The following is an 18867-nucleotide window of genomic DNA, read 5'->3' as shown; positions in this document are numbered from 1 at the left end:
TATGTAAACATTTTGGCATATCGTGGCACAATTGCTATTAGTCTAATAGCCAGATATGTTTTTGAAATGTAGCAATGCCCTGATGCAACTGTTCATTTAATGGGAAAGAACTACATTTATAACGCCTTTGATTTTTGGTATATAAAAAAGAGAAAATAAAACATTTCTTACAGACTATGACATCTATTGAGATTTATTTAAAATGGGAAAACATTTACAGCAGATTAACTCAATGTTATACAATGATATTCACGGCATAGGTAAATGTACTGAAAGCCCTGAAGACAAATAGTTAAAAGGGCTGCATGACTGGGGCAGTACAGCCTGACGAGGAAGGGGTTAAGCTGTAAACGGTAGGGTAGGGGTAAGAGGATATGAGTGAAGTGAAACAAAGGCCACCGGATCTGCTAAATTATAAATGTTACATGACTTTAGTGATTCATCATCTTTATTCAGTTAAACATTGAACTGAACACTGAACACGTCCGCCCCTGCTTTGTTATTTGGTGGGTTGGTTTGGTGTATTGTCACAGCTGGTGTATTGGCGGTGAAGGGATGGATAAATAAGGGTGGGTCCGGCCTAGTTAATAAATTGTTTTCGTCAGTAATGGGCTCACTTCAATGGCTATCCAGCAGGTGGCGGTACTTATTAGTTGGTACAGTGGGCCCTCTGAGCTGGTGATCGGCGGCTAGGGGGTTAAAATAACATTTGGTTTAGGGCTGGTGTTAGCCGTAGGTGATAGGTTTGCCAGAGTTTCCCAAATTTGTGGTATTGTGGCATTTAAGTGTATTGATATTTGTCCACTCATGTTAACTAATTCTTCTATTTCATGTTAACAAAGCCTTCTCAATCCAATAAAGTTGTCAGTGTCTTTTGTTAATGGTAATAAATATACGTGAAGGATACTTGGACCTGCTTAATTCATGTACATTACTGTTATTTGCTGTTAAATAATTCTAAAACATTAAAAACATTGTTTTAAAAACAAGCCTAAAAGATTTCTTTACTTTCATGGGTTATATGTTCCAGTCGTCACCAATATTTTCCAAGTCCTGGATCAGAATTTTGAAGGCCTGATTTTGCACATATTGTTATTTTCAGTTCCTCATTTCTCCATTTTGCCTCCATTTTTTATATGTATATATATCAAACTTGATCCATTTATGATTGGGGATAAATACCCTGGTGCAGTCATATGAAGATAATATAACAGAAAAAGGAACACTCAGGGGCCTTGACAATAATAAAAAAAAATAGTAAATGGTGGATCTTCGGAGAAAATCCTCTCCCCTGATTGGAGCAACAGGGAGAGGATGTACCCTGAAGCTCCATCCTTTTGCAGAAAATCGCCTTGAGGTCACTTTTTGGAGCAGCGGACATTGAAAGAAGAGAAGAGACGCAACATGAAGACAGGGACACAAGAACAGTCAGTGGAAAGAGTAGGGAGACGTTCAGAGAGAATGTAAGAGTAAGTGAATGAGAGTGTGAGAGAACGTAAACAAGAGCATGAGAGAGAGTGTATGTGAGTGATAGAAACAACGAAATTCAAAAGACAATTCTGAGCGCTTTGCTGTCGTTTTCATTTGTTTTGTTGGGGGGTCCCTCCTAATTTTTGTAGATTTGTATAAAATGTACACGGTACTAGACTTAGCATCCCTCTTATTTCTGAAGATCTGTTATATGGCACATTTAAAATTAAGCCATGGCTTTAGAAGAGAAAATAGTAAATCATTTTCACTCTTCCTAGCTATTTCTCCTACATAACATTGCGTTTTCTTTTCAATATTTATTTACATAGACCACACAATGCAGACAAGGATATTTAATTATGTTTTTCATTGATGTAGAGAGCAAAACTAATTTGTTGGAATGGCTTTTTTACCACCCTAGTGATAAGCCTAGGTGGTACTAAATTGACCCGCATATTCTCAATGCATAATGTATATTAATAATGTACAGATGATATCCTCATCTGTATTTCATCGAGTTTAGATTTGTTTCATGCTTCCTATAGGATATAAAAAGCATACATTTCTAAACATATGAAAAAAAGGGGTCATATTAAGTACAAACATTCATTGAATAATAATATAATCCTATCAATCAATTCCAAAATTACTTTGGGCCCTTTTCCATAGCAATTGTACTACCTTCCTATTGCTAATTAAAAGTCTTTCAGAACGTTCAAAAATGGGGGAGATCATTTGCATCTAGGTGCTTGAACCTTATAATCCAGTTGAAGCTTTAGGATTTTTCTAGTCAACATTAAGTCTCCAAGGACCTTGTTAAATGGGTGCGCCCCTAGCATGAATATATGGATAATATTAAGTATTTCCCTAGGAACAATCCACATACATTACCGCTTTACTAAAATCCATAGGTGTTTTTAAAAAGAACTGTTTCAAGGCTTCCATATATAGCTTAACGTCTCTTTTAATCTGTCTGCCCTTTTTATTTATCCTGAAAGGAAAGCAAATGCTAAATGTCAGAGATTTTGTTTGTAGCCATAATACTCTGCAGGGACTGATGACCTTTCCTAGAATATTAAGGTATTCAATTTAGCTGCAAATCCCCTTTGGCTTTTGGTAGTTAATTATTTGCAGGTTGTATAATTATGTCAAACAATTTAGAGGATAATACTTAGAAATGCTCTTGAAGTCCCAACATATTAGCAGAAACAACAAATTTCCTACAATTACATTTCTCACAGTAAGAGTAAACAAACGTACATCAATTCCTGAAAGGTGCAATATCCGTTATCACAATTCTGGATTACTATCTCTGAATTTTTTTTATATAAAGTACTATACTTTATATTTTTCCAAAGTAAAACATACAGTAATTTGGGGAAAATGTTAAAAAAAAATGGGTTAGGTTAAAGTGGAGCGATAAACAATTGTGTTTCTATGTTTAATAGTCTGCAAGGCAGTCTGGGAGGATTCAGCGATGCTGTGGGAGGAAGAGTTTGCAGCAGATTCTGTTCCAGCACCAAACTAAACATCACATTTAATCCAGGTAGAGCCCAAACTTGCTCATTCAGGACTATGCTTCAGCTATGCTTTAACCACAGCTCACATCCTTCCAAAGCCATTAAATGACCTGGGTTTGATTTATATGAGTCCAAGGACAACCCAAGAGCCAATGTTTTCTACTCCTGATCTGTTCCCTTATGAGTTATTGCTAACAATGACATTTTATGTCCTATTTTTCTTTTCTGGCACCATGTATCCACCAGGCATTTACCACTAACAGTAATTCACTACGCCCCAACACTGAACATAGCTAAACCTTGCACAATCCTCATACAAAGAAACTTTGATCTTTTGTGAAGATGTGTAGACAATTTAAGCAAAAGGTTTTCACTGGGCCACTGCCAAAGTCTACAATCTGTTTCTCCATTTTTTATGGTTTGTTTTTATAAAATGACAACAAAAAGTATAAAAATGAAAATTATGGATAAATAAAACCCTATCTAAAATATGTGATCACTAGTAAAGAAATACATTTTTCCAACGAAGAATATGTGAGTCTCTTTTATTGGGATTTTGGTTTGGAGTAGTCTTTATTCTTTTCCCGGGCCCTCACTAGACGATGAGCCTCTCATGTAAGGGACTGTAGCTATGTGCATTAAAATATGTATAAAGAAGATCACAAATAATTTCTCTATACATAAAACAACACCTATTATGGCTGGATGGTACATTTAATAGTAAGTTCATACACAATACACTCCCTTTGTTTTAGATAGAACATGTGTATTTAATTGACAATTTAAATTAAATTTCAATTGACATTTAATATTTTTGTACCATAGAGACTTGCTGTTGTAAACTCAATGTCAGAATCATATGGCTTTATTAATTTTGAGCTCATAAAAAGCAAATTTAATTCTGTGACATACAGTTGACCTTTGCCTGCTGTTCCAATTACTAAACTGACACCACGGTCCCAAGTAGCAGTTTACTCATATACAGCACTTTATTTTTCTTCCAAAAGCTCCACAATCAATCAACATTTAATTTGTCATATATCATAACAATGCTATTTATTATTTTACTGAGGGAATGAACCAATATATTGCATGCTAAAAATATTACTTATACGGTTCAAAAGCAAAAGTGCATCTTAAATCAGTAATCCTGACATTTAATCAGATTTTTGATTTTTAATACAGAGTACATAAATAAGGAATAGTCGCAATGATTTTTCTTGGGGAAAGGAAAAATATTCGACAAAACACCCACAGAAACAAATCCAGCAATTCTAATGATTATGGAATCCAATAAAAAATATTTTGGTTCATTTATATAAAAAAAACATACTCAAAATTGCTCCATTTTGTTAAACTAAATATAGCATTAGACAATTCTGATTATTGATATATTTTGTATTAGGAAGTAGACTTTTCAGGGCCGTGTTCTACTACACAAAATTACTTCTATAATTATTATTATCTATGGTAGTACAGTATATATATCCAGCGGCTACACAAAGATTTATGGGGTTGCAAAAGAGTATATATATTAGAAAAAAAAATGAAAACCTACAAATGGTATTAACAAATGATGTAGCAAGTAAAATAGCGCAAGAGGAGAGAGGCTACACAAGCCTGTTGTACAATACACTGATTTTCAGTAGGTTGTCCAAACACAGCAGGTCTTTGAAGTCAAGTGCATCAGAGACTTAAAAGACAGATGGAGAATATTCTTGATTAAACTGAGATTAATTGGAAACCTGCAGAGATGCTTAAAAAGGTCAGAGACCAGGGAAAAAAAAGTAACTCGACACATGTGATTCTGTCCATACTTTTTGAGATGTGGACCAATAAAGCAAAGGAACTTGTGCCTTAAAATTGCCTTTTTCAAGTAACATCATAAATTGATTGCATTCACATTCAACTACATCAATTGTTCTAGAAGTTTATAGTTAAGGTAAGGAAGTTTTATTCTACTGATAAGGTGTTCAATGAATGAATGAACACCCCCCTTAAGAAAATCTTACATTTTATAGTCCTGTAAGCTTGTGAACAGGCTCTCTCCACCTAATGTATTGGTTTGTCTTAGTCGGTAAATTGTAGCCTTGTGATACCCCTTGAATATATGTAAGAAGTGATGCGTAAAGTGTTGGCACTATATATGTATATAAAAGATAATAATAAGTTAAATAAGAATACTAAACATATGTAATGATATTTACAAACATGTTCATAATCACAGCTTATGAATACAATATAAGGGGCTGGCTATCTTAACTTACAACTTACTGTGTAGTGTTAAATTTGCATCAGGGGCATAACAAAAAAAACACAGGGCCCCGGTGCATGACATTTCCTCGGGGCCCCCTACTTCACTAAGCAACATGTCCACCATGTCAGCTTTGCCCAAAACAGCTTATAAGTGCTATTGTTGCCCCTAAAAAAGTAATCAGTGTTCTATTGGTCCCAAACAGCTCGCCTGTGTCATATTTGCTTCCAAGCAGCTTTTCTGTGCCCCCCTAACAGCTTGTTTCTGAAGTCTGCCCCAAACAGCTTATTAGTGCCCCCAAAAAGCTTGTATGTGCCATTTGTGTCACCAAACAGCCTTCTTGTGCCCCTAACAGGTTGCTTGTGCCATCTTTGCCCCCAAACAGTTTGTTGGTGTCTCCAAACAGCTTGTCTGTGTCATGGCTCTCCCCAAACAGCCAGACACAGTGTGCAGGGAGAGACTGTGGGCAGGACTGGCACCTCCTAGGCTGGGGGCAGGCCTTTGCAGCCCCACCCTTGGTAACATACCCACTGGTATACATTTTACACACAATCTCCATTCCAGTTCATCCCAAAGGCGTTTAATGAGGTTGAGATAAAGGCTCTGTGAGGGCCAGTCAAGTTCTTTCAAACCCTAAAAAACAGCTCCATACCATCTCTTCTGCCAAACTTTATAGTTGGCGCAATGCAGTCAGGCAGTAAACATTCTCCTGGAATTCCCCAAACCCAGACTCACCCATTAGACTGCCAAACAGAGAAGTGTGTCACTCAACAGAACAATGCTCCAGAGTCCAGTGGAGGAGTGCTTTACACCACTCGATCCGACTCTTGGCATTGTACTTGGTGATGTGAGGCTCATATGCAGCTGCCCAGCAATGGAAATTCGTTCCATAAAGCTCCTGCTGCACCGTTCTTGTGCTGATATTAATGCTAGTTGAAGTTTGGAACCCTTCAGCTGTGGAATCACCAAAGCATTGGTGACTTTTACTCACCATCCGCCTCTGCACTCCTTGACCCCACTCTGTGACTTTACGTGGTCTTCTACTTTGTCGTTGAGTTGCTGCTGTTCCTAAACACTTCCACTTTCCGACACTACAACTTACAGTTCATGGTGTAATATCTAGAAGGGATTACTTTTTACCAATTGACTTATTACAAAGATGGCCTCTTATAATAGTACCACACTTAAATTCACTGAGCTCTTCAGAATGACCCATTTTTTACAAGTTTTGTAAATACAGACTACATTGCTAGGTGCTAGATTTCATACACCAGTGGCAATGGGTCTTATTGAAACATCTGAATTCAATAATTAAGAGATGTGTAGCTTTTGTCCATATAGTGTATATGCTCATGCAAATACACACACATGCTAGCATGCACACTTACACAACACTCATGCTAACACAGATTTAGCTCAAACTCACTAATGCTTACATGCACACACTCATTCTAATACTACCACACAGACTTACACATACAGTCATTATCACATTCCAACTTGCACACACACTCATGCTAACACATGCACGTTCACTGTTACTTACATACATACATACATACATACATACATGCATGCATACTCACTCCCTCTCTAATGCCCTTATCAACTCTCTCATTCTCTCCCTCCCTCTCTGCCTGCCTCCCGTCTTCACTCACTCCCTTACCCTTCCACGCACCTTTCACTCATCCTCTCACCCTCCCACCTCTTACCCCTTAACTTCCTGTTTTTGCAAATACTGTTAAACTTAATATTCAAACAAATCAGAATATAGTATAATGGAATAGCAAACCAAACATCACAAACAAACAAAACAAGTCTATGCATTATTGTTAGCTTTTCAGTACGTTCATGATCTCACCTTCTAAGGTGCATTAGGGCAATCAGTATTATTTAATTAACTTAAATAAGTTAACACATATGCAGGATGACACAATTGGTGACATTAAAGATGTTGAAGATAAATCACACACACATATATATATATATATATATATATATATATATATATATATATAGATAGATAGATAGATAGATAGATAGATGTTAGCACCTATTGGCAGTAGGCATCTCATTGAACTTAATTTGTTACAAACATTCTGAGAAATATAGATGAATGTCCCTTAGTTATAATTAATGCAATTAATGCAATGAAAATTTCTGGTGCCCTTTGATGTCTTATAATTTATTTAGGAGTCTGATGTTTCCAGTTTTTCGTATAAAATAGAAAAAAAATGTTCACCATTTATAATTTGTGTTCTACTGAATTAATCATGAAATATATTCCAGGGTATATCCGCAGTTTTATGTGAATGTAGGTCACAGGAAGACAAGCCACAGATGGAACAAAGGTCTTTACGGTATCAGCTTTTAACAGTAGTGCAACAAAAGGACAGCATTACATTCTGTAAAGCAAAGGGATATATGACTTTGTTTGACAGTAGGATATTGTATTATAGATGCCCTTGAAACAGAATAGTAAATGAAGACTGACTGCTCACCAATGAAAGACATTTTTTCCTTATTTAAAAAGAATATTTATTGCAGTAATTGGCAAGCAGTATGGCAATAAATTTTAAACTGATCAAAGATTCCTAACTAGTTGTTTGCAAAAATATTAAATGATAAATGTGTGTAAGAGCAAAATGGTTACTAGCTAATGTTACACAGAAGGTCATGTGTAGCAGAGACTCCAATTAATTATATGTAGCCCATGCTAATAAAAAAAACATCTGTGAAGAATGAATGTGTTGTACTCTAATTATTTTTATAGAACATGGCATTTGATGACAGATAAGAACCATATGATCCATCTATTCCATCTGTAAAACCTTGATGTCTTTGATCTTGTCGTAGATTCAGGATATTCAAATATCTATCCCATGTGTATGTTTTAATTTCTTATTTTATTAACCTCTACTACTTTTGATGAGAGACTACTTCACATATCTGTAACTCTCTCAGTAAAGTAATACTTCCTTACACCCATACCTGGGAACTCTCCGCGTTTGGCCCGGAGATTGCCGGGTGAGCGCTGCTCCTCCGGTTCAAGACCCGAGTCTTGACACGCTCCGCTCCACGGCCATGTTTTCCTTTACATGGGGGTGTTCCCCCAGACGTCAGGGGGAACGCCCCCAACCTCAGCGGGAACCGCCCACCGACATCAGTGGGAACTCCCCTGATGTCAGCGGGACCGCACACTGACGTCAGTGTGCAGTTCTGGCTGCATCCCGCAAGGGAAGGCTCTGGGTAGTTGGAGCCGAGAAGTTCCCAGGTATGCTTATACCTTTGCCTCTGACCCTGAAGGCCTCTTGTCCAGATATTTATCCATTGACATATACATTGTTTGTTAAATCCCTTTATGTATTTAGCCGTTTCTATCACCTCCCAACTCTCTTCTCTCCTCCAAGCTATACGTATTAAGATCCCTTAGCCTCAGGGGCTTACCTAGAGTATTTGGCACCCCGGGGTGCAATGTGCCACCCCCCACACACACACACACACACATAATGTTGGCAAGAATATGTATTTCACAAATTTGTAAAGTGTATGTCAACTGAAAAAAACTAGGGGGCCAGCCGATCATCACTGGCGCCAAGCAGATGTCTATGCGGCCTCCTAACACGGGCCTGCAGCTGACTTCTGTGGTGCCTGCGCACTGTGTGAGGAAACTCTTTCCCCATCCAGGGGTAGCAGGAACCTGAGCGGGGAAAGAGTTTCCTCACACAGTGCGCAGGCGCTAAAGCAGTGAGCTACAGGTCCGCATTAGGGGGCAGTCACAGCACCCCCTGATGAGTAGCACCCGGGGTGGACCGCCCCCCTCTAGGTACGCTACTGCTTAGCCTTTTCTGGTAGTTTTAGTAGCCCTCCCTGAAGATGTGCAGGTCTGACCAGAGATGAGACAGGAATGCTTCAAATATTAATGCTATTTCACAATAGTGATGGATTACATATATCTTTATGTATCATTATTTAATGTGTCAATGTAATTTTCAATGGCTGATGAATGGAAGACAGTCTGGTAACACACTGTCCTCTGGGCCCAATGTGTTTGATCTATGCACCCAATAGTTGCTGAATTAATTTAGTTTCTACTCACTTATGCCTAAAGTCAAGCCTACTATAACACAACATAAGGTTATAACATAAGAGCAAAACTTTATAAACAAATATTGCAAATATACAGCAGTTAAAAATCACTTTTTTTGTTAAAATACACATTTGAACACTGAAAAGGGAACTACTGATTTTTAATTTTGGTTTCTACATTTGGTTTACAAGCAGTGTTCCCTCTCAGCTGTGCGCTTGTGCGCGCGCACATAGCATTTTTAGAGAGCGCACACGTCCAAAAATTCTGCGCACAACAGTTTTTCCCAATAAAAAAAAATATATTATTTTTTTTGATACTTTATGAGGCGCGGATATTGTGCGCACAAGATTTTGGTTCTGGAAAAAATTTTGCACAAGAGAAATTTTCTGCGCACGCCACCTAAGAAAAATTAGATGGAACATTGTTTACAAGGCCTTCTTAAGATCAACTAGCTCATGTTTCTGTCTTGTTAACATTAATTTGGAAACTATGGTAGTCATGGCAACTAATAATATTGCCAAGGAGTCTTCAGTCTGGATTCAGCCATGTCCAGTGAAAACATTACTGTCTAAAGCGACCAATGATCTGCTTATTTTTCATTCAGTCAGTTCTGTATGTTTAATTTGTTACCTAATGGGTAGAGCTTATGTGCATTAGTTGGAGGTAGAGGACTGCATTGGGAGGCCAAAGAACTTGCGGGCGGTTTTTCAGCTATTGCGGGCGGGAGCGGGCGGTCAGCCAGCGTACCTGCGGGTCCCGGTAATCCCGCGCAGGCCCGCAAGGCTGCCTTCTCGCTGCTCCCTCACAGCGTCACTTCTCTTGTTCTGCCCAGGAACACAGCGGAGTCACGTGATTTAACATCTCATCAAATGACTCTGCTCCGTTCCTGCGGGAAAAGAAAAGAGACCTTCTGTGAGAGCAACCTGAAGGCAGCCTTGAGTGCGCGGGAAATCTGCAATTCTGATAAGGCAGTGAAAGAGTTTGTATTAACCAGTATGTATGATTTAGGGAATAGATCAATGGATGTTTGTGAATGACTTCTGCTGGGGCTTCTATGATGGGGGAGAGTGGCACACCAGGGGGCATAGTGGCATATTGGGGGGCAGAGTGGGTTATCTGGAGATATATGCATAACTGGGGGCACAGTGTCATATCAATGGTTGGAGTGGCATATCATGGGCACAGTGGCATATAAGTGTCTATAAGGCATAACTGGGGCACAGTGGCATATCAGGGGTTGGAGTGGCATATCAGGGGGTATGTGGCATATCATGGGCACAGTGGCATATAAGAGTCTATAAGGCGCACCAGGGGGCTATAGGGCACTCCAGGGGGGACAGCACAGTGGCATATGTGGAGATATAAGGCATAACTGGGGGCACAGTGGCATATTAGGGGTTGGAGTGGCATATCATGGGCACAGTGGCATATAAGTGTCTATAAGGCATAACTGGCGGCACAGTGGCGTATCAGGTGTTGGAGTGGCATATCAGGGGGTACATGGCATATCATGGGCACAGTGGCATATCTGGGGGGTAGAAGGCAAATCTAGGGGGCAGAGTGGCATATAGGGGGATATAAGGCATATCTGGTGTAGAAAGTGGCATTTAGGGAAATATAAGGCATATCTGGGGGGCAGAGTGGCAAGCCTGGGGTCAGATATGCATAACTGGGGGGCAGGTTGGCAAATAAGAAAAATAAAAACAAGAAATACATTTTTCTCAATTATACTTTTTATTAAATATGAAAACATAGTTTCCTTATCAATTAATATTTACTAGTAAAACTTTTTTTAGGTATTAAAACCTAGTTTGAGCAGGCGGTATAGGACACATATGTTGCGGGAGCGGGCGGGAGTGGACAAAAAGCTAGCTCATCTGTTGGATTTGACCACACGGGCCAGCCTTCGCCCCCCACGTGCATCAATGAGCCTTGGCTGCCCATGACCCTGATGCGATTCACCACTTTTCCTTCCTTGGACCACTTTTGATAGGTACTGACCATTGCAAACCGGGAACACAATTTGGCCCTTGTCACTCACATTTGTATGCTTGCCCATTTTTCCTGCTTCTAATACATCAACTTTGAGGATGAAATGTTCTCTTGCTGCCTAATATATCCCACCCACTGACAGTGTTACATCAGTTCACCTTTTCTTTCTCCCATATGTCCTTCCAGTAGCGCTCAGTTTCTGCTGCTGTTACTGTTTTATATGTCCGATATATAAGAACTTAATTTATGATTTATGTTTACTTCTTAATACAATAGCTCCAATCAAAGTTAACATTTCATTATTAAACTATCACCAACCCAATGTATTTTGAATGTGTCTCATAAATTGTTGTAACACTATTTTGTATTAGATTTTATCTGTTCTCCCTAAATTTTTCAGAAATCAATGAAAATTGTAGTGTTCACAATTTAAGAGTTTCTGTTCCCCATTACTTGCAATAGAAAACATGTGACATTTGTAGTTATTGAAGGTGCGGTATCCACTCTGCCGAATGTAACACTTTTGCAACTAAATGCACCATTAAAAAGAAAATAAAACATTTCTAGCACTGCTGAATGGCCAAACCTCTCCCAGAAATTATTATTTTATGTTATAGTTATGTGACATACATGCAGGAACTGATAGATTGTTGCCATAGAACTGAACGGCTTTCTAAAAAAGGATTTGTGTTGTTTTAAGAGGATTTTGTGTTGTTTCACATACTAGACAATACATAAGGGGAAATAAATGGAACAGCACCATTAGCTGAACCCTGCATAAGACACATACAGTTCTTCAACATTTGATAATCAAAGTTGGTATAACCCCAATGTGCATTTGTCTTGCATCAGGGTACCACTAAGAAGACTGTTCACACAAAGGAAGGTTAATTCTATGGAGCAATTTGCATTGTAAAATAAGTCAAATTACTATAACCAAAATAATTTTCCTGCTGCTTGTCCCTATAGGTATACTCTTTATATAAACCCACCCCAGTTAATTGTTTGGTCATAAATTAAGTAAATCTTTGCCAAAATATGTACAGTATCAAGGCCGAGGCTTACTAGGCCCAGACCTAGGGCAATAGGTCCAGGGGGATGATATTCTTAGCATTCCTTTCTCAGGTGTTATTGCAAAAAAAAGTCACAGCTACATTTACATAACATATACATATGTTAATTATTATAAAATTTATGTAAATAGACAAAAAATACTTATTTCCCCTCCCCCAATAAAGCAAAAGTGAATATCATGAGTTACAGAGAGATACAGAGCTTGCCTTAACAAAATCACAATAAATGCTTGTAAATTTGTAACCTGTGTAATCACATATGAAGTAGATTTTTTTTGTTAAATTCACGTACCAATGGTGCTAATTAAACAAGCATCAAAGACGTATTAACTTTTCTGCTGCGTATGGCCCAGTGTGTCCTATATTAGATACTAGTACATTGATGCAGGTGCGCTTAAAAGACAGAAGAGCTACTTCAAAGTTTAAAATTAAACATCAAAGCTTGGAACAGAACAGAGTAGAAAGTAAACAAAAAAACAGCAGGACATCAAGTACTATGGATACATTTGGAATACATAATACATATTTGATGTTTGTTCTAAGCAATCAGAATATATATATAATATATAATATATATATATATATATATATATATATATATATATATATAGTGCAACCCTGATTCATTCTGCCTTTTTTTTACATTTTTTTACTAAAAGACCTTTTAGTGTTACAGAAGCTGAGAAGCCACTTTGTGGGGTTCAGGGTTTTCATTTCAGGGTTTTTGTTCGGTTAATCTTCAAGTCTCATTAACATTTTTTAGGGAAATGATCAGGTTTCAAGGCTTTGTAAGAGAGATCGCTATAGATTAGTAGATCTTAATGGCGAATGTTATATTGGTATACAAAAACTGATTTTTGTGTTTTGGTAGTCTTCTGAAAATTTAAGTTAAAAGACGCACTTTGGAGTAGCTATTTTTGGCTTAGCATAAGTTATTTATATTCAAAACTAGTACAGGGTGATGTGTTTGATGCAGGAGAGGCCAAGAAACATTTTTCCTCAGACACAAATGGCTAATTGAAGAGATGGGCAGACGTATTTATCACTGCTTGTGATATAATAGGGTACAGAAAAAATATTTGCCTTTTGAGTGGAACCCTAGTCTATTTTCATCTGCAATAGCTATATGATTAGTTCCATCATACTCAGTATTGGCCTGGTGTCTCCAGTTGGAGCATTGTTTTACTGAGTCTTTTGTTTCAGCTTCCTCTTTCTACGGGTGGGGATTTTTGTAAAGCAGCATATTATAAACAATCACCATTGTAAAACATATTCTAGAAAGGGCAACACATAACTCACCATTGTCATTCCCTTGCCTGATTTCTTCTGCTGTTCGATCTATGAGCACATACAAAGACCATACAACACATGTAATGGCAATGATGTGAAATGTTACAGAACATACTATCTTCCTTCTTTCACTTTTTGTCATCTGCAATTTTTCCCACTGAAAAAGAAGATAAAGAAATTAAAATACACAGAAAATTAAGGGATTACCTAAAAAATGTTGACAAAACAGGTAGCATTATCATTATGCAACTTGTTTGCATATAAGTACTGTTAAACAATTCTACTACTAGTCTCCAATTTGTACAAATATTTTTTGTTGCATTTGGAAATATAATTGTATATCATATAATATCGTATATCATATAATATAAATATATAACCAGTTCTATCCTCCACCAGGGTGATAAAAAGACAACAAAATGAAAAGGAAACAGCCCATCAAAAAACTATAACATGATAATCAATACTGAGTTAAATTAAGAAAGATTTTTTTATATGAATGTTTAGATCGGGGTGATAATTTCTTTAAAATCTGTTAAATATCATTGATCCGCATAGAATTATTATTTAGACCTTTCATGCAAACTAACTATTATGGGCAACTATGGACCCAGTTAAAATGTATTAAAATTCACCTTTCAAACATTCAAGTTGCGTTTATTTTGTTAAATTCTTTACTCTGCATTCACTTGGTATTCCTATGATACATTTAATTCCACTCATGAAGATATTGACAGCTATACAGAGATATTGACCTTTGTCAACTGTCATCACACTGTCAAAATACAGAAAATGTCTAAATCCCATATGAGTTTATAACATGATCATATATGTCAATCTTATTTTTTAAAATTACATTTTTGTTTTTTTTATACTTTAACACCATACTCACATTGATTTTTTTATTGGCTCTTTGCAAACCTTTGAATTTTATTCCCTATCACACACAGGTAGGACAGGGAATGAAAGGATGTACTGTATGTAGTATACAGACTTTTATTACCATTCATAACTAAATTTACAATTCACATCAGCGCTTTCACATTGGTACGTATTTTAATGAAATTTGCCTTTTCATTAATTTGTAAAAATGTCCAAAACGAGGAGGGGCCCCAACAAAACAAACGAAAACGAAGCAGACAACTCCATATTTTCATTTAGTTATTTTTTCAGTTTCACTTTCACGCTCTCAATGTGTTTCTACCTACTCCGCCAACCACTTCTGTACCCCCATCTCCATTTCAACAGCTCCTCTTCTTGTCTTTCACCTTCTTGTTCTTTGCATCTTCTGTCTTCTTTCTTGTTTTTTGGTCCGTTTCTCCCTGCTATTTTCCTCGTATATTCCAGTATAATGCAGAAGGATCCGCTGAGAAATAGAAGCGTTTCTGCACTTCTGCACTTCTCTTACTCCTCAAATCTCTCTGCATTATTCTGGCCTCTTGGGGTACCTCCAAAAAAGGGTGATCCACCAGGCTCCACCATTTTGCAGAATCGCTCAGGGAGGCCTGGAAAACCTGGCACATATCACAGAGAGGCAGACCAAAAAATAATAAAGGATACTTAAGAAGCTAAGAACAAGAATAGGAAAGACAATTAGCTCAGCAGAAGAAAAATTAGACCGAGGCACATAAGTGGTTGGTGAGAAGATAGGGAGACATTGAGAGAAGGCATGAGAGGGTAAGAGAGAGTAACAGTGTGAGACAGAGTGAGTGAGAGTGAATGAGGGTGAGTGACAACACATTTGTTTCTGAATTGAAAAACCCTCAGAATTTCATTTGAACCAACACAATATTTGTTGTTCAAAAACAGACCTAAATCAAAAAGAAAAATTTCTCCAGATCGTTTTTTGGCCCATGTGCACAAGTCTAGTATTTTATTATTTTATTATTTTATTTCATTAATGTTACATTGCTGTTTTATGACAATGAGATGGTTGAGTTAACTCTTGAATTAGCTCTTTAAGATGAGAAATTGCTTTTGAGATATTGTTTTCCCATGTTACTTTTTAAAAAAAAATTAAATAAGGGATTTACTGCAATTTCCAGATTATTAAATAGATTAAAAATGGAAAAATTATATCTCAAAGACAAGAGCAAGTTCATGATGTCTTAAAAATCCATTTATGATTTATCTCAAGCGATTTGCTTGCAAGCAATCACCCTCAACTGCTTCACTCTTGTCCTCCAACCTCTTTGCTGGTCCTTTTCCAACCCGTTTTCTTTCCACATTACTCTATTGAGATAGCCTTCAACCAAAGAACACACTAATAAAACAAAAGATCACTTCTTATTTATCCACTTGGACCTGTACACATTTTAATTTTACCAAACTTCTTAAATTCATAGCAATGTTTGAAAACAAAGAGGAACCCCACAAAACTGCAATGTGTTTGCATTTTGTTGCTTTTTCCCTCTCTGACTCTTATGCTCTCTCACCCATGCTCTCTCTGTGTCTCCCTACCTTCTCCCCTGACCGTTCCATGTACCTGTCTTCTTTCCCTCAGCTGCGCTTCTTCTCTTGTTTTTCTGTTTTCTGACTTTCTTCTGTCTTTTTTTCTTTGTCTGCTTCTCCTTGGTATCAGCTCCATTAACCAGCCCTTAGAGTGCTTCTGCAAGACCTCCATGCACACCCTCTCCACCAATTGGAAGAATGAGGGAGAGGCTGTCTCTGTGGCTCCGCCCTTTTGCGGAGGTACTCCAAGAGGCCAGACTAATGCAGATGAATACGTGGAGAAAGGTTTCTGCACCTCTCTTTCTCCACTTAATTATTTCTTAGCCAGTTTTCAGACTAATCTTCTCATTCCACTGCTCTTCACCTGTTGCCCTATTGTGCCAGTCATTCAAATGGTTCCTATTAAAATACATTTTAAATGGCTGATAATAACTACATGTCCCTTCTAGTCTGCACGTTATTTGAGATGTAAAGACTCACACTTTAATTCTTCCTTGGTCTTGTTTCCCATGCATGTCTAAATTCCCATGCTGCATGTTCCCCTTATCAATCACCTTCTCAGTTACGTAAAAGTCCTTCCATTACATTTTAGCCTCTGATTCTCAGTTATGATCTTTCAACTATGACCTCTTCTCCTAATATTTCTCCTTTAAAATACACTTCCCTTCTGTACTTTGTTAAATACATTTTTTTTAAATGTTTTCTTTCTGTCCTCCTGGCTATATATATAAGGAACCATTCACCATTAGTCTGTCCCATTCACCCCATTTATGTTCAATCTTATCTCCAAATGTTCTACTAAAATGTCCCCTTTGCTCTACCCAATGGGGTGTGACCACTTCTGTACCGGTACATCCAAACATGCATTAATGTTATGGTTAATGTTGTGTATTGTTAATTTTAACAAGTTCACCTAAATCAAACATAAAATACTTTTGTTGCTAAACATCGTGGTTAGAAGCAATACATCAACAAAAGAGTTGCTTGTTAATCAATATTAAAAATACCATAAAGGTGCTTACCTAATCATGTTCTAAATTTAATAACTCAATGGTACTCAACCAACTTATAGGAACCGTGTGAGTTGTGAGATAAACAACTCTTAGATATGCTTATTTCAGTGATATTGGACTTGCTAGAGTCTCAAGTAGTGAATGATACTTAGTTGGGTAATATAGCATTTGTCTTAATTTTTCTTTACAAAATGTAGACAGCACCATTAATTTAAAATATTTCATCACAGATACCTTTCATATTGCAATATGATACATATTTATAAGGTTTTGAGAAACAGATGCTGTATTTATATGTTTTTGCTGCCACCTACCTGATACAAACAATATTGGAGTTCTGCATGCATAAAAAAAAAACACAGAAACCATTTGGCTACAGTATAAAATAAAATATATAAATATAGAATTTGATGGCACATAAGAACCATTCAGCCCATTAAGTCTGTCCGCTAACACTTGCAAATCCTATTCATTTAGTCCAAAAGGACAGAAGAATATATGCATTAACAAAAAAAGGATTTCTAATGGAGGCCACGCAGTATTTAAAATATCATTTCTAGTACTGTTAAATACCCAAAGCCACTCAGAAATAATTTTTTAATTACTCATTACAGATTATATATTTTAATTTGTGAGTCCCCTTTTTTGGCACAGGATTCTACTCCCTGTGACAGAAGTATTTTTGCCATTTTTAGCATATCCAAAAAAGTATATTTTTTTTCAAGGATAGATAGGACTTTCTCTTTATACTACCTGTTGTTTATCATTTAGTATGAGTCAATGTAAAAAAAAAAAAAAACATTGTTGCAGTTTTACTTTGAATTCCTTCGCAAAGGAGGTTCAACTGAAAAAAAAATCATCCTCTGCATAGAATAATACCTCACATGCAAAATGCTCCCTTACATACTACACTATTTTTTATAGGGGAAAGACAAGGACTTTTTTAAGGCAGGATTTAAAATGTTTAAAGACCTCAGTATCTCTCTTGAACTGAATGGTACCCTTATGATGTCATGGTGACATCACTGGAGTCTGTTTGTTTATTGTTTTTTAATTAATTTATTTTTTGTTCCATTTTTGTAATATTTTTTATTTTTTAAGTACTTTTTTTAAAAGGAGCAAACAAAGTTTCTCTGTCTTTTCATGTTAATCTCCACTGCTGCTGATCACAGCTCCATTGCTCTCCATTACTGATTGCAGTAGGCCATCAGAAATTTCAGGAGGTTCCGTTTGATCATATTTGTACCACACATGTATCCCATAATACATGTATACATTATAAAACACATTCAACCTCTCTGGGAACTTGCCAGGTTTAACCCAGAGTCTCCAAGTGAAGGGTAGCCAACCCTGGCAGTTCCCTGTTGATGTTCCCTCAACTCTCTCCCATATACCTCCTTAACCAACTATGATATTGGGAAAAGTGTGCATTTTCTATGATACAAAATAAAGTAATTTACATTAATTTGAATATTCCTGTCATATTAATTTTTTCACGCTGTGACTTTAGAATAAAATTTTTTAAAAAATCACAAATTATCTTCTAATGGCAACTTGTATTTGGAACAGACAGCTTGACAGTGATTAATACCTTAGATTCATACACCTCATTAACAATATAAATGGAAACTAGAATTATACATTATGTGTATCATTGTGATATGAAATCAAATTTGTTCTTCTCTCCACTTTATATGCTAATATGGAATACACT

General features: G+C 36.9%; 1 protein-coding gene across 1 annotated transcript in view; it reads right to left on the bottom strand.

Annotated features, from left to right (window-relative positions):
• The window catches only part of MARCHF1 (membrane associated ring-CH-type finger 1), a 73367-nt gene that overhangs the window by 10433 nt on the left and 44067 nt on the right, over window positions 1-18867 (bottom strand). The window contains exon 6 of the mRNA XM_053460029.1: window positions 13699-13846. Coding sequence (XP_053316004.1) covers window positions 13699-13846 — 148 coding nt within the window. The remainder of the gene's footprint in view (window positions 1-13698; window positions 13847-18867) is intronic.

Source organism: Spea bombifrons, chromosome 1, assembly GCF_027358695.1.
Source record: "Spea bombifrons isolate aSpeBom1 chromosome 1, aSpeBom1.2.pri, whole genome shotgun sequence".
NCBI lineage: Eukaryota > Metazoa > Chordata > Amphibia > Anura > Pelobatidae > Spea > Spea bombifrons.
Note: the sequence above shows the minus strand (reverse complement) of the source record. Positions and strands in the feature narration are given on the sequence as shown.